At 44.0% G+C, this 13,364-nt stretch overlaps 1 protein-coding gene across 6 annotated transcripts in view; it reads right to left on the reverse strand.

Moving 5' to 3' along the window:
* Positions 1-405: 405 nt before the first annotated feature.
* The window catches only part of Tsc22d3 (TSC22 domain family member 3), a 61,047-nt gene continuing 48,088 nt past the window's right edge, over positions 406-13,364 (reverse strand). For 4 of the 6 annotated variants that reach the window (XM_021153842.1, XM_021153845.1, XM_021153847.2 and 1 more), the window contains exons 3-4: positions 3,003-3,054; positions 406-1,986 (exon numbers count right to left, since the gene is read on the reverse strand). In XM_021153842.1, the coding sequence (XP_021009501.1) occupies positions 1,747-1,986; positions 3,003-3,054 (292 nt within the window). In that variant the 3' untranslated portion in view covers positions 406-1,746. Of the gene's footprint in view, positions 1,987-3,002; positions 3,055-3,404; positions 3,554-3,739; positions 4,301-13,364 lie in introns of those variants that run through there. The other 2 variants (XM_021153843.2, XM_029473105.1) reach the window with 2 other exon arrangements.

Here is a 13,364-nt window from a genome sequence, read left to right on the forward strand (position 1 = left end):
CTGTTTGTTTGGAGCATTATTGGGGGATATCTTTTCCAAATCTCCCCTCAAGTTAAAGTTGAGTGTTCATAGTCATTCATTCTGTAGCTTTCATATAAAAGAACAGGACAAAGTAGGAAGGCTGCCAGGTCGAGTGCAAAGTTTTGTGAGAGCTGTGTGACTCTGGACAAGTTACTTAGACCTGCTGACTCTCAGCTTCCTTTATTGGGACAGTGCACAAAAGTACAAGCTCTTCCTTTACTGGGACAGTGCACAAGAGCACAAGCATGTTCTTCACGTAGGGGATATGAGAATGAAGGTAGCATAGGTCTGGCCCTTAACAGGTAGTCAACAAATATTGGATGGACTAGAAAAGCCTGCCTCCACCAGGCGTCACCCAGTTCATTTATGCACTCACACACCAAGTTTATTTTTAGAAAAAGGAGCAAAGTTTATTGAAATTTCAAGCTACATTTGAAAAATCCAAATCCAAATCCTGGAGTCGTACAGCAGGATGAGGTGTCAGAAAGTGGAAAGTGTTCACTGTCACAGAACCTCCTTACACAAGCTTCCTGGGTACATTTTCCACGCCCCAAAGGGATCAAAACTAGTTACTCCTCAGGTCTACCACAGGACTACATCCTTTGATTAACCCCAAAGTTTCCCACAAGAACTTAAAAAAAAAGAAAAACAAAAAAACAAAAACAAACAAACAAACAAAACCAAAAAAAAAAAAAACAACCTAAAACTTAAAACAAAAATGTGAAGTCCAAACTGATCTTTTCTCAACCCCATTCTATGTAGTCAGCACCAATGAATGGTGGGTTTGGCATTCAAAAGAGGACTTCATGTCTTCAGTGGACAGATCAGGGAGGACTGCAGCAGCAAGGCATCTGTGGCCGCATTGTGAGGCTGGTCTCCCCTCCCTCCCTCATATCGAGTCTTACTTAATCTAAAGGACAAACTGGATCAATTTGGTAAATTAGCACAGTCAAAAACTTAGCTTTAAGAGATAAGAGACCAGTCAGTACTCCCAAAGCTGGTTAGGCCCTTCAACATGTAGGTGTATGTGTATATGTATACATCACTACACTAAGATATAGATCTAGCCCTATGGGTATATATACGCACTTATGGCTATATAGAAAAACGATGCCAATACTAACCAAACAGAACTTTATAAGCAGTCATCCCAAAGCTGTAACCCCACACTGGGCTGTGCACAAAGCCATGCATTATACAGTATTAACCAACAGAAGGCTGATTTGGCTCAATCTCTCCCATCTCTGCCTGTGCCTGGAAAAGACAGAGGAGAAGAGAGAGGTTGCTTCTGCTTAAAACACAAGTGGCTTCTTCATAGGAACAGTCATTGTCAGGTGAAGCTGTGGAAGATGTCCATGGAAATGAAAAACAGACCCCTTACACTTTCTGGAGCACACTGGCATCACATCTCAAAACTACTTTCTCCTTGGTCAGCTGTAACTAAGTTGCCCAGGCCCTGGGAGCCCCCAGGGCCCGGTGACATGACAGGCTCACTGGCTTGGTGTTACTAGGCCCCATGCAACTTAGTCTCCAGAGACCTGCTCTTTGTCAGGGGTCTGTCACTGGAGTGGACCCAGATGGGCATGTCCTTGGGACATCTCTTGGCACCAGCTATGTTAGGTGTAAAGTTCTCCACATGAGATGACGCTTGGGGAGCCAAAAAACAAACTGGAAAGAACTAGGTAGAACAAGTTGTGGCTCTGCCCACCCTAAGGACAGAGCCACTTACACCGCAGAACCACCAGGGGCTTCCGGGGTTTCCGGGGTTTCTGGGGCTTCAGGTGCTGGCTCTTCGGGGCTCAGCCGGGACTGGAACTTTTCCAGTTGCTCTGGGCTTGCCAGTGTCTTCAGGAGGGTATTCTCGCGCTCCAGCTGGGAGTTCTTCTCAACCAGCTCACGGATCTGCTCCTTTAGGACCTCCACCTCCTCTCTCACAGCATACATCAGATGGTTCTTCACGAGATCCTGCCATGGAACAAAGCTATTTGTTAGTCATCACAGCCTGTTCGCAGCACTGTCACCCTGCCACCAATCTACTGAACTGGTCTTTATGCCACCATCATGCAGCCTTCCTACAGTATATTGTGCCTGAAGCTCAATTCTTTACACTCTCTTCTCCAAAGCACTTAAGACTCTCGTCCGGGAGAGTTACAGGATTTGTGCCATACCAGGGTTGGGAGTCCAGCTTTGTTCTAGGCAGGTTCCCTCAAAATTATTAATGACTTTCAAGTCTGACTAGAGTAAGAACTCTCTTAAGTTTGTCCTGGTGCTGGCACAAATCTGCAGTAAGCCTATAGTGCACCCCATATTGTTAGTCTGCTTTACAAATATTCTCCAAGAATATGAAATTGTTATTTCATCTATTTTGGCATTTCCTCCTCTGCACATAACCCAGTACACCGAGTCACAGTTGTCTTACAGACTCAGACAGGACACAGGAACCTTGTTCTTGGGAGGGACAACAGAGCTTGCAATATAACCTTTGAATCTACTGAGGGATAGGGAATTGTGACATTAAGCTTTATAGCACAGTCTAAGAGCTTCTCACTGAAAGAAGTCTCAAGCTTCTGCAGCATTTTAGCTGCTTGATGGAATATAACCTTTACCTAGTCAGAACTGGGCCAGCAAAAGGGTGGGGTGCTTTGCTTTCTGTTTCCTCCCAACTCCTGACCCTAGTCCAGGTTCTGCAGAGGCACTGCAGTGCAACTGCATCCAATGAGATCTGGTCTCTGCCAACTGCAGGAGGCAGACAAATTCAAGAGTCATAGCTCTCCCCTTGCACCATTCAGGAGGAAGCCAGAGGCTGCTGTAAAGCCCTGGGATGGAGGAGTGAAAACGGAGTATCCTGCTAATTGTACTCTAAGGTCTCCAATGAGGATGGGTCCTGGCAAAACACTTGCATCCATGCCCTTAGACCTGTTCAGAGTTACATAAGCTGCAGCTAAGTCAGAGGACAGCAATGACGCAGTGATGCTACTCACCATGGCCTGCTCAATCTTGTTGTCTAGGGCCACCACACTGGCTCCAGAGGCACTGCAAAGACAAAAAGCATAGCCCTCTATTAGTCACTCTAAGTGTACATGACAGCTGTGGCCGAAGTCCTCCATCTGCCTACGGTCTTCCTCTCTCCTGCCTCCCTAGCCTGAAGTCCAGACACTTTAGTCTTTAAGTCCCTCTCCAACCCCCGCAGGAAGCTGCACTTTCCCCAACCCCCATAAGCCTTGTGAGGGCTCCGCCCTGCCCTGAGTTCCAAAGGATTGGAGCCTCGCGGTTTATGGGGCTCCCTGGCCTGAGCGGCCTGCTTTTGGGCGATTTGCAAACAATGGAGCACATGCCCAAGGGAAGTCCCTATTGCAGGCCCCTAAGGTCCCAGGCAAACCTACCGAACTCCGGACCTAGCTAGGAATTCCTTCTCAATTTAGAAGTATTCGGCCTTCTCCCAGCCCCAGCCTTGCCTAGCTCGCCGGCCCTCTGCCTTCCCGGCTGCAGCTGCTGTTTTTCACCGCGCAGCAGCCGCAGGGACGCTCCGCCGGCGGATCCCAGCGCGGAGGTGACCCCCCTTCCTGCGTCCCCTACCCCCGCCCCTTCCCAGGATGCTACACCGCGGGGAACAGGGACCAGCGCAAGGCTAGCTAGCTATCTCTGAGGTCCACTTCAGAGCCCAGCCCCTGCAGGCTCCCTGGCTCACTTCGGCGCTCGAGTTAGAGTCAGTGGTTACCTGTTATCCAGTTTAACGGAAACCACATCCCCTCCAAGCAGAGAAGAAAAGAAGGAGATGGAGAAATTGTGCAGCTGATAGACCGCCACCTCCATGGGGGTCTGATACATTTCGGTGTTCATGGTTCGGTTGCCGGGGAGCTGTGGTTGGTTTGAGTGGCTGCTGGCGCGCCGCTATAGGAAAGGCTTTGGAGTTGCAGTCAGGCCCTGAAGCAAGAAGTAGGCTGCAGTGCAGACCCTGAGCCAGGCAGGCACTTCTAAGCTGGAGTTGAAGAGAAGTGACTCCAGGGGTGTCACCTAGTATGTCACAAACTCCACAGCAGCCGGTCCAACCCAGACTCAGAGATAATTTCGGCTCCTGCTTCTTTATATAGGAGGAGCCAGCTGCGTCACATGGCGTCAGGGGCCATGCAAATGAGTCCTGTACTGGGCTTTGTGGCCCAGTTAAACCACATCCCCTCCCTGAACCTTAGTCAGGGACTGTAAACAGTTCAGCACTTTCTTGTGCCAATTGGCATTTCCAAAGAGGACTTTGGAGGCTGGCAAAACCCAAATCGGAGCCGATTTCTAGAGAAAGAAGAAATGCTCTAACAGGAGGTAGAAAGCATTCAGCAGAGGGCGGTACTGCATTTAAAAGTTCTTCGGGTGCCAGTCGGCATGCTCTAACTGGCTCCGCAGTGCTCTCCAGTCACTCTGAATGCCTACTCCCACCATTCTTCACTTTCTGCAGCCAACTAACCCCTCAGTCAATCTCTTTTCTTGGAAACAGACTTTCCATCTGCATATTCACTCACTGAGAAACGCAGCTGACACCTCACCTAGCCGGATGCTTACCGAGCCTGGTCCAAATTTTAGAACCCACTCAGTTCATCTCTTCCTTGAAAAGTATAGTTATGGGAATAATGTGTGGTCTGCATGAGATATAGGATGGACACATAATAGGAGCAGTGGGTGGATGACAGAGGATATTGAAAGCTGACAGTTGACAATGGAGTGACAACAGATACCAGTCATTTTCTCTTTGGTCTCTCTATCCTACTCTGCCAAGAAAATACATTCAACACCATTACCTGAGAGCTCTTGTCCCTATTTATTTTTATCTCTTGTGTATGGGTCTTTTGCTGGTATGAATGACTGTGTACCACATGAGTGCCTTGTTGGATTCTCTGGGACTGGAGTTACAGAAGGTTGTGAGCCAACCTCGTAACAATCGACCCAGTCCTCTTGGAGAACAGCCAGTGCTTTTGCCGCGGAGCTACCTCTCCAGCCCTTCCTTCTCTCTTTTCCCTCTCTCCTCCCTTCCTGTCTTTCTAGACAGGGTCTGTCTACATATCTCAGGCTGGCCTCTAATCACAAGCCTTCTAAATGCTGGGATTATAGGCTATAACAACATGATTTCACTTTTTTCTAAAAGCAAAATTTTGTTACTTTTAAAAATAAACAACAAGCTGAAAAGAAAACTACAATCCAAAGTAACATATCAACTGCCTTAGGAAAATCCTTTCCTGTGATAATGTAACAGTGTAAACAGGAGCCAGAAGAAAGCAAGATTTAGGATTTCTCCAGGTGTTCCCAAACTGAGAACCCTGAAGTAGTAACACCAAGGGGACATGCCTCCCAGGAATCTCAAAGTACTCATAACAGTTCCATCTACATGTTTATACTTTCTAGTTTTCTTTCAACTTGTTTCACTATTCCTATAAAATATGAAATAATGAATGATACAGGGAATCCAAAGAGAAACTCCTTCCCAGGGGGAAATTTTGTCAAAATATATTATGGCAAAATAGTTTTGCCAAAATAAATCCATATACCATTTAAGAGTAGTGATGCCGTAAAGAAACAAGGTTACTGCTGTCTAATAAAAGTTACACATTTGCATTAAAATATAGTTTCATTCTTTTGGCATAAAAAAGAAAGGAAGGAAGGAATGAAAAGGAAGGTGGCATCTAAGACTTAAAGGTTCTTTCCTTCTGGCTCCTTCCTAAGAAAGGCCACCTGGTGGACAAAATCTGAACGGCAAATGTAAGAAACAGCATGGGCAGAAAAAGGAATAAGTGATGCAATAACCAATACTGTTTACAGCAACCAAACCAGAACTAGAGGAACATTAGGTTCCACCAACATATACATGAGTTTGCATGATCTTAACGTAAGTACCCATAAATCAGTGCTCCACAAGTTATGGTCCAATGAAATATTCTAGTGCAATCACGTTATTGGAAAAGTACTGGGACCTCTTATCAGCAAAGGAGGTAATTATTTGCTTCAGGATATTTCTCTTAAACAGGTACCTGGTACTGACATCCTGGCCAAGGCCCCAGCCAAGCCCAATCTGAAGGCCTTGACCTCTTCCTGGCTTTTAGTGCATTATAACTTAACAGTCACTGTTTTCAACTATGAAATAAGGCTCAACTAGCAGATTTTAATGGTAACATATTCAATTCTCACTGCAGTTGCAGAGAGCTCAACAATAAACTCTCCAAGCAAACCTTTTGCATAAGCCCATTTCAGACCATTTTAGTCGGGAAATAATGCCAACCTCAGAACATTTTAAACTTCAGGCTCTTTGAACCTGGTATTTGCAACTAAGAGGTATCCAGCAAGCAGAACAAAGTATAGATAGTATTTATAGGTCGTCTGGAGCGTTATCTGAAGGAGGAAAAAAGTGATCTTGGAGTTTGAGGCCAGCCTGGTCTACACAGTTTCAGGAAAGCCAGCCAGGGCTAGGCAGAGAAACCGTTCTGGGAAAAAAATCCTACCAAACCAACCAAACCAACCACTTTTAAATTAGCAGATTAGCTGTTCTTAGAGTTCCCAGCTCTATTATCTGCCCTCTGCCACCTAGAGCTTTCTTGGTCTGAGAGAGTCTCTGAGTTAATTTTTTTAAATTGTTTTGTTAAATTAATTCTTAAACTACTGCTACTCACCTCAAGATTCCAAGGGAGATGGTGGGAAGGCAGCGGGAGAGAGGGATAAGACAGGTAGGCAGAGGCAAAATAACACCAGAAAAATGGTGTACAAGACAGAACTAAAACAATCATTTTGGTGAAGATTCCCTCATTTGGGAACAGTGACAGAGAAATTCAGGTACTTTGAGGAAAAAAGAGAAAGGAGGAAATAGGGGTTGCCCACGAGGTTGCATTGAATAATAATTAATTAACTGCTCACTAATTAATTATACTTCAATTAAAAAAAACAAGCTGAGTTTGAGACTCACTGACTGTAATAGTTTCCATCAATGACATACTAACTATGGGTTGACATTGTGATGGATGTACCACAAACCCTGCATTACAGGCACTGTCACTACCATTTACAAATGAAGAAATTGAGGGTTTGGCTACCCTGCCCAAGATAGTGAATTACATTTCAGCCCAAATATACTGACCTAGAAACTAAGTTTATTTTCTACTATACCAGCTATTAGATAATTGTGAATCAAGAAGAGGGTTTACTGAAAAAGGAGAAGTCACAAAGTTAGAGGGATGAATTGGAGGTGTCAAATACAGGTAAGGAGGAAGAAAGAGTGAAGAGAAAATGCCTCTAGGATGCTAGCAAACATTGGTGGTATACAAGGGGTTCTAAGGCCAACTTTAAGTTATAGGCATAATCAGCTTTTTTGACATTTAGGGATGGTGAAAATATTCAAAAATATTCAAACTGTCCCTAAGAACTTTAGAAAAGAATGAATATATATAGTTCCAGAGCACAGACTATTCTAAATAAAGTGTGTAGTCTTGTAATAACAATTACAATGTAATCAAACCTCAAAGTTTTGGGCCCCCACTTACTGGCATCCTCAATTAAATCTACCCATTTTTTCTTATTCTTTCTGTACCCAGCCTTTAAAATGAGGTCAGTAAGAAAAGAAGCTTTGCTGGGCATTGTGGCACATGCTTTTAATCCCAAGAGGCAGGAGCAGAGGCAGGAATGTTTCTGTGAGTGCAAGGCCAGCCTGGTGTACAAAGTCAGAGCTACACAGTAAACCTTTGTCAAAGGAGAAGGAAGGAAGGAGGGAGGGAGGGAGGGAAGGAAGGAAGGAGCAAGCTTATACCAGGAAGTTTTTTTTTCTTCTGAATGATCTACTATCCTGTAGATTCAACCCATACTTAAACAAGTCTCTCTTCTTGTATATGGCCATAGTTCTGTCATATGAAAAGCAGGCTGTAGCTCAGGTTCCAAAGAAAGACAGAACCTCAGTGTAGGATGAAGGGAAACAACTGACTCAAATGTCTCCACACAAAGACTTTCTAATAACAAGGACAAGGAAGGTTGAAGGAGGGGGGAAGAACCTAAAGGGTTAACTTTTGGGTTAACTCTGAACACACTAGAAAATGCTTCTGCTCAAAATAGTTGCACGAAACCTTGGAGTGGAGTAGAAGATTGCACAGTACATTAATACCCATTATTTGGTCTAATACTTTCGAGTGAAGTGCTGATCATATATATTCTTGTGTCCTGTGCAAGTGGACTCCATAAAGAAACTAGTAACTAAGGCTTCAACAGCCCAGCAACATCGATATTGAGAAATAATTCTAAGCCTTTTATATCCCACAACTTGTGAATACAGCCTAGATCTGGAGTGAGCACACCAGCAGCACTTGATGAGCTAGGCCCTTCACTGGCTTTTAGCTCTAATCACAGTATTCTGCAAGGAAGCAGACATAACTGGCCCTGCCTCCCTCAGGGGTGACCTCCTAAAGGAGAGTATGTAATGACGATGGAATCAACTCTCCTCATTTCAGAAGCCCTGAAAGGTAATGTGTTGTTTGAGCTGGGAGAATGCAATCACGTTCCCATTGGTCTGTTCTACTTTAAAAGCCAAAGTCATCAGGACAAGAGCTCCTGCTACTTGGGATTCCAACTAGATAGTAGATGGGTAACTGGGAAAAATCCCAGCATCAGAAGTCTCACACTGGATCGAAGCATGCTGAAAAAGGGTGGCGAGCAGGCTTTGGGTGGGTGTGGTAGGTTGGAGGAGGCAGTGAGGGGGAACATCTATCTTACTTCCCTTTTTGTCACACTTGAAGCATTGTGTACCACATAGCCAGAAGGAAACTATTTATAGGAAAGTCTTCCGTATTTTCTACAGGGAATGTTCCACCCAAGGATTCAGCAATATTGCCAGCAAAACACAGGGTCCTATGTCAGGAGAAGCGGAAAAGGACATGATGCGAGAGATGTGGGACCAGCCACAAAACAAACACTGGGTTAGGAGGTAGAAAGGGAAATACAAAAAGGATATTGAGCGTCTGAGCATTAGTACAGTGTTTATGGGATGGGTCAAAACCATCTCTTTCCCCATTTACTCCTCAACCACAACCCCCTCCCTATCTTGAGGCTCTATCTAGTTCTTATTACTTACTTGTCCCCTTTTCTGAAGAGGCTGGGGGAATAAGAAGGCTGAAATGTCATGGTATAATCTGTCCTTGTTTCTTATCTTCTCTCTTCCCCTCTGGTTCCACTCCAATGTGGGAGACTATAGACAGGAAGGCAACTGCCACTTACATAGTTATTTTGACTCCATGGAAAATCCCCAAAGTCCAGAAGGAGGGAAGCAAGAAGACAAGACGTTGACAGAGAAAGTGCCTTGTTCTCTGTAGATCATGTGAATTGCCTTGCATGGCCAGGGCTTAGAGCCCTAACTTTGTTGGACAGGAAAGTGGGAAGGATGTAGATGCAAATGCTGAAGGCAATGGTGTAGGAGAGGGCAAGGAGAATCCTAATAAAAAGATACTCTCTTGGAGAAGCAGCTCTAGCAAATGATTTGGGGCACACCCTGGCACTGGATGATGGCAAGAGCAATGAATTGTGCCTTTCAGCTCCCTCCTGGACAGGGTCCCGAGTGAGCTTCATAAACAATCTTTGAGTGACACTAGGGATGGCAGGCAGAACTGAACTCCATTTTAAAAAGGCATTCTGCTCTCCCCTGGCCCTCATTCACAGAAGTAAAAACTGCTCGTCAAAACCACCCTCATTACCCCAACTTTGATGGCTAATTTTTGGGATGTCTTGTATTAAGAGTGTCATTAGGACTAGAAATATTGATGATTTACTCAGGAATGCAGTTTAACCTCTGTGGATCTTAAATCTCATGAACCTTGTGTAAGTGTTTATGCCTGTCTCCTTTCCCTTGATGCCTTGGGGGCTCGCACAATCAACCTCCACAATTGTTCCAAGCCTTCTCATTTTCGCCCTTACCAATAATCGATCTATAAACTTCCTGAAAAAGAAGTTTGTAAAATTAACCTAGGTAAAAGCAAAGTAGGTAATTCAAGACATACATTATGCTTCCTTCTAGAATGTCTTAGTTTGTGGCAAGGTCAGAAGTTCTGCCTACAGTTAGATCTTAGTGAAAGGTTTATTTAAAGGGGAAAAAAGCCAAATAAACCAAACAAGAACAAGAGTTTGGCACAGGAGAGTAGCTTGTAGTTCATGAGACTATATCACTCCCATCTCTGGGCCTAAGTTCATTCCATAGCAAGGGCTGAGTTTTCGTTGTTCGCTTCATGTCTTCTCTCTGACCATTGCTTACCTGGAGCCCATAATACAGCAGCCACAGAATATGGAGTTTCTGTAAGAACTATTTTTTTTTTCTGACACTGTGGCTGACAGTGCCAAAAAGAATTTGTAACTCAAGGCTAACATAGGGCTCACCTCTCCCTGCTTGGCCTTTCTCCCTAGGTCAGCTCTTGGTCTTACTCTCATTCTATATGATTTATGAAGTAGGTAATGAGGTTGTTTTTGCACCCCTACCCTCAAGCTAAGAGACCTGTTCACAAAGGCAAGTCATTTCTCTCTGAAAATCTTGGTCCACTGTAACCTCACAAGAACTGGAGAAAACAAGAGTATAAGATGTCAGATAGGCATGCTTGTTAGTTGCTCCAGCTTATACAGGCCAAGGAGACACTGGCAGGGCCTTCTTCTTACCCACATAGCTCTGTAAAGCCATCCTGAGAGTCAAAATTCCAAATAATTTTTTCTAGCAGTTGCCAAGGTTACTTTGATTGGTATATCAAGGACTTGAGGCTACTAAAAATGCTTAGGAGACAAAACCCAAGAGGACTCTATTAGGGTGGCAGAGCCAACAGACAAGAGGCTTACTAATAAGGACTTTGTCAGGGAAGCAGAGCTAGCAAGCAAGGAGTTGTTAAGAGGGCAGAGACTCTAAAGTAGAACACCTGGCTCTACTATGTGTCCCACAATTGAACAGATGACCTTTGAAGTGATACAAGTTCTTTCAGACATCTAAGGATGGTTAATAACGCCAGCCCCTTCAGGGCTTTCGGCTCCTGAAGCCACAATAGGTCTCACATTGTGTTCAGTAGAGCCCCCTTTATATCACAGCAGCTATTCAACAACATTCACTTGAGGTGGATCCTTGGGCCTCTTTTGTGGGACTCTACAATGTGTGGAGAGAGGCTATGCAGATTTCAAAGCATCTGATCTATCCTTCTCTACCCTTGGGCTTCTTGGATGGTGAAAAAGCAGCCCAGATGGAGTGGAAGACAATGGTGGGGGATACAGAGAATGTTTGGAAAGTAAGGGTGCACTTCTCTTAAAACAGAAAGCAGAGAAAAAAACCAGAAAGCAAAGAAATAGATCAAATTATTCCCTGGGCAGCCCCACCTTCACCCCCAACCATGGAAACTGTGTTGCTGGAGAATACTCAAAGAAGTGTTGGGAGCGGTTAAGGAAGGTCTCTCAATTGTTTTAAGAAATGCTACAAGGAATACATACACCTTCTCAGGGAGAAAGAGGAAAAATAGAACACACTCTCACTCTCATATTCTCTCTTACTCTCATATTCTCTCTCATATTCTCTCTCATATTCTCTCTCTCTCTCTCTCTCTCTCTCTCTCTCTCTCTCTCTCTCTCACACACACACACACACACACACACACACACACACACACATTTTCCTCAATCTTTCTCACAGGAAAAGAAGATCATTCCTTCCACAGTCTCCCCCTCCTTATCTTTCTCTGTTCTTCCTTTGCTGTTTCCAGCTTCCTTACGTCCTCAAAGAGGTAGTAAGATGACAGGAAATGACAAGACGACAAATTCTAGAGTTTGAGTCAGTGTCAAAATTTATGGCCTCTATTCTGACATTAAGAGCTAGCTATGTGTTGTGAAGAAGTCACAGGTGACAGGATCTTAGAAGAAACTTGGAGTGGCATTCAGATGGTCACTAGAGAAACCAGCTACGAGCACTGCACACTGGGAACAGGAAATCCTTAGCACTCCCAGGACTAGTTTTCAAAGTTCTCAATCATACATATAATGGAGTCTTTCAAATATAGGAGAAATAAAGACAGGTGCCATTTGTGCACAATAAATCATATGAGATGCCTAAGGAATGACTCTACAGGTTCTTACTGAGGACAGTTCTAATTAGGTCCAGTCCTGGCAAAAGTGCCTTCTGTGACTGGTTACCTCTAAGCATGATTTGAAGGGCAGAGGAAAAAACTCAGTTGTTTTCCAGACCTGCAACTGTGGTGTCTAAAGACAGCCATTATTGTCATGATTCTGGGTCTTAGTTATATCTTTTGGAGTTATACTTTGAGGAAGTAGAAAAGTTCCTTATCAATGGAAAGCAACCCTAAAGACATGCTGCACGCAGCCACTAACAGAAGTGCTTCAGTATGAAGTAAAAGTATTGAAGTACTTTTTGCAGTTGGACAATCTAAGAAACAACACAATTTAGACTCAAAGAAAATAAATAAATCTTCACAGTAGCCATGGAGGAAAAAGTGATGGGCCACTGCATTGAGCTGCTCTGGCTCTAGCTCTAACTAGTCAGACTTCTCAGGAGAAGGGGAAGGTTACTTTTTTTTTTTAATGTGATTTGAATGCAATTCCTACACTAAAGAACTGTTTTTAAGGGATGCGGACAAAGAATGCACATATCTTATCAGAAAGAAAGAGAAGCACAAAGCACACATATACCTACTTATATAAATACCACCTTCTCTCCAGCCTTTTACACAATCTGATTCCTAGAGATAAACAGCCAAAGAGGGGCTTCATCTCTCTTTTTCTTGGTTGCCAGCTTCCCCATGACTCTCAGTAAGGTAATAAGGTCACAGTATGAGGCAATATAGCAAGACAGGGTACTTTAAATCAAGTCAGTGCTCAAATCATGGCCAGCTACCTAATTTTCCAGGTTTCCCACTCAGAAACTTCATCAGACCACACAAAAGCTATTATTAGAGGAGTAATTCCAAACCTATTTTTTTTTTGTTTTGTTTTATGTCTTTTATTTTTAAGGGGGTCAGGGGTGTTGAGACAGCTTCTTGTTATACAGACTTGACTGGAACTTGCTTTGTAGCCAATGTTGACCTTGAATGTGCAGAGATCATTCTGCTTCAGCCTTTTTGAGTGCTAGGATTACAGGTGTGCGCCACCACTGCCAGCCTTCCTGAAGTACTTTGATTTATATCTAAATGTTGGAGAATTTTTGCCTCTTTGTTATGAGGAATAGATTCTAAAGCACCTCATAGCTGTCTTTGGGAATTCTCAGTCCATGAAGCCAAGGAGGTTGGAAATGGGGCATCACAATGGAGAAGAGAGAACTCAGGCCACGTAATAGGAGGGGTGTGACTTTTTGGAACATCACAGTC

The sequence above is a fragment of the Mus caroli genome, chromosome X (assembly GCF_900094665.2).
Source record: "Mus caroli chromosome X, CAROLI_EIJ_v1.1, whole genome shotgun sequence".
In the NCBI taxonomy this organism is placed as follows: domain Eukaryota; kingdom Metazoa; phylum Chordata; class Mammalia; order Rodentia; family Muridae; genus Mus; species Mus caroli.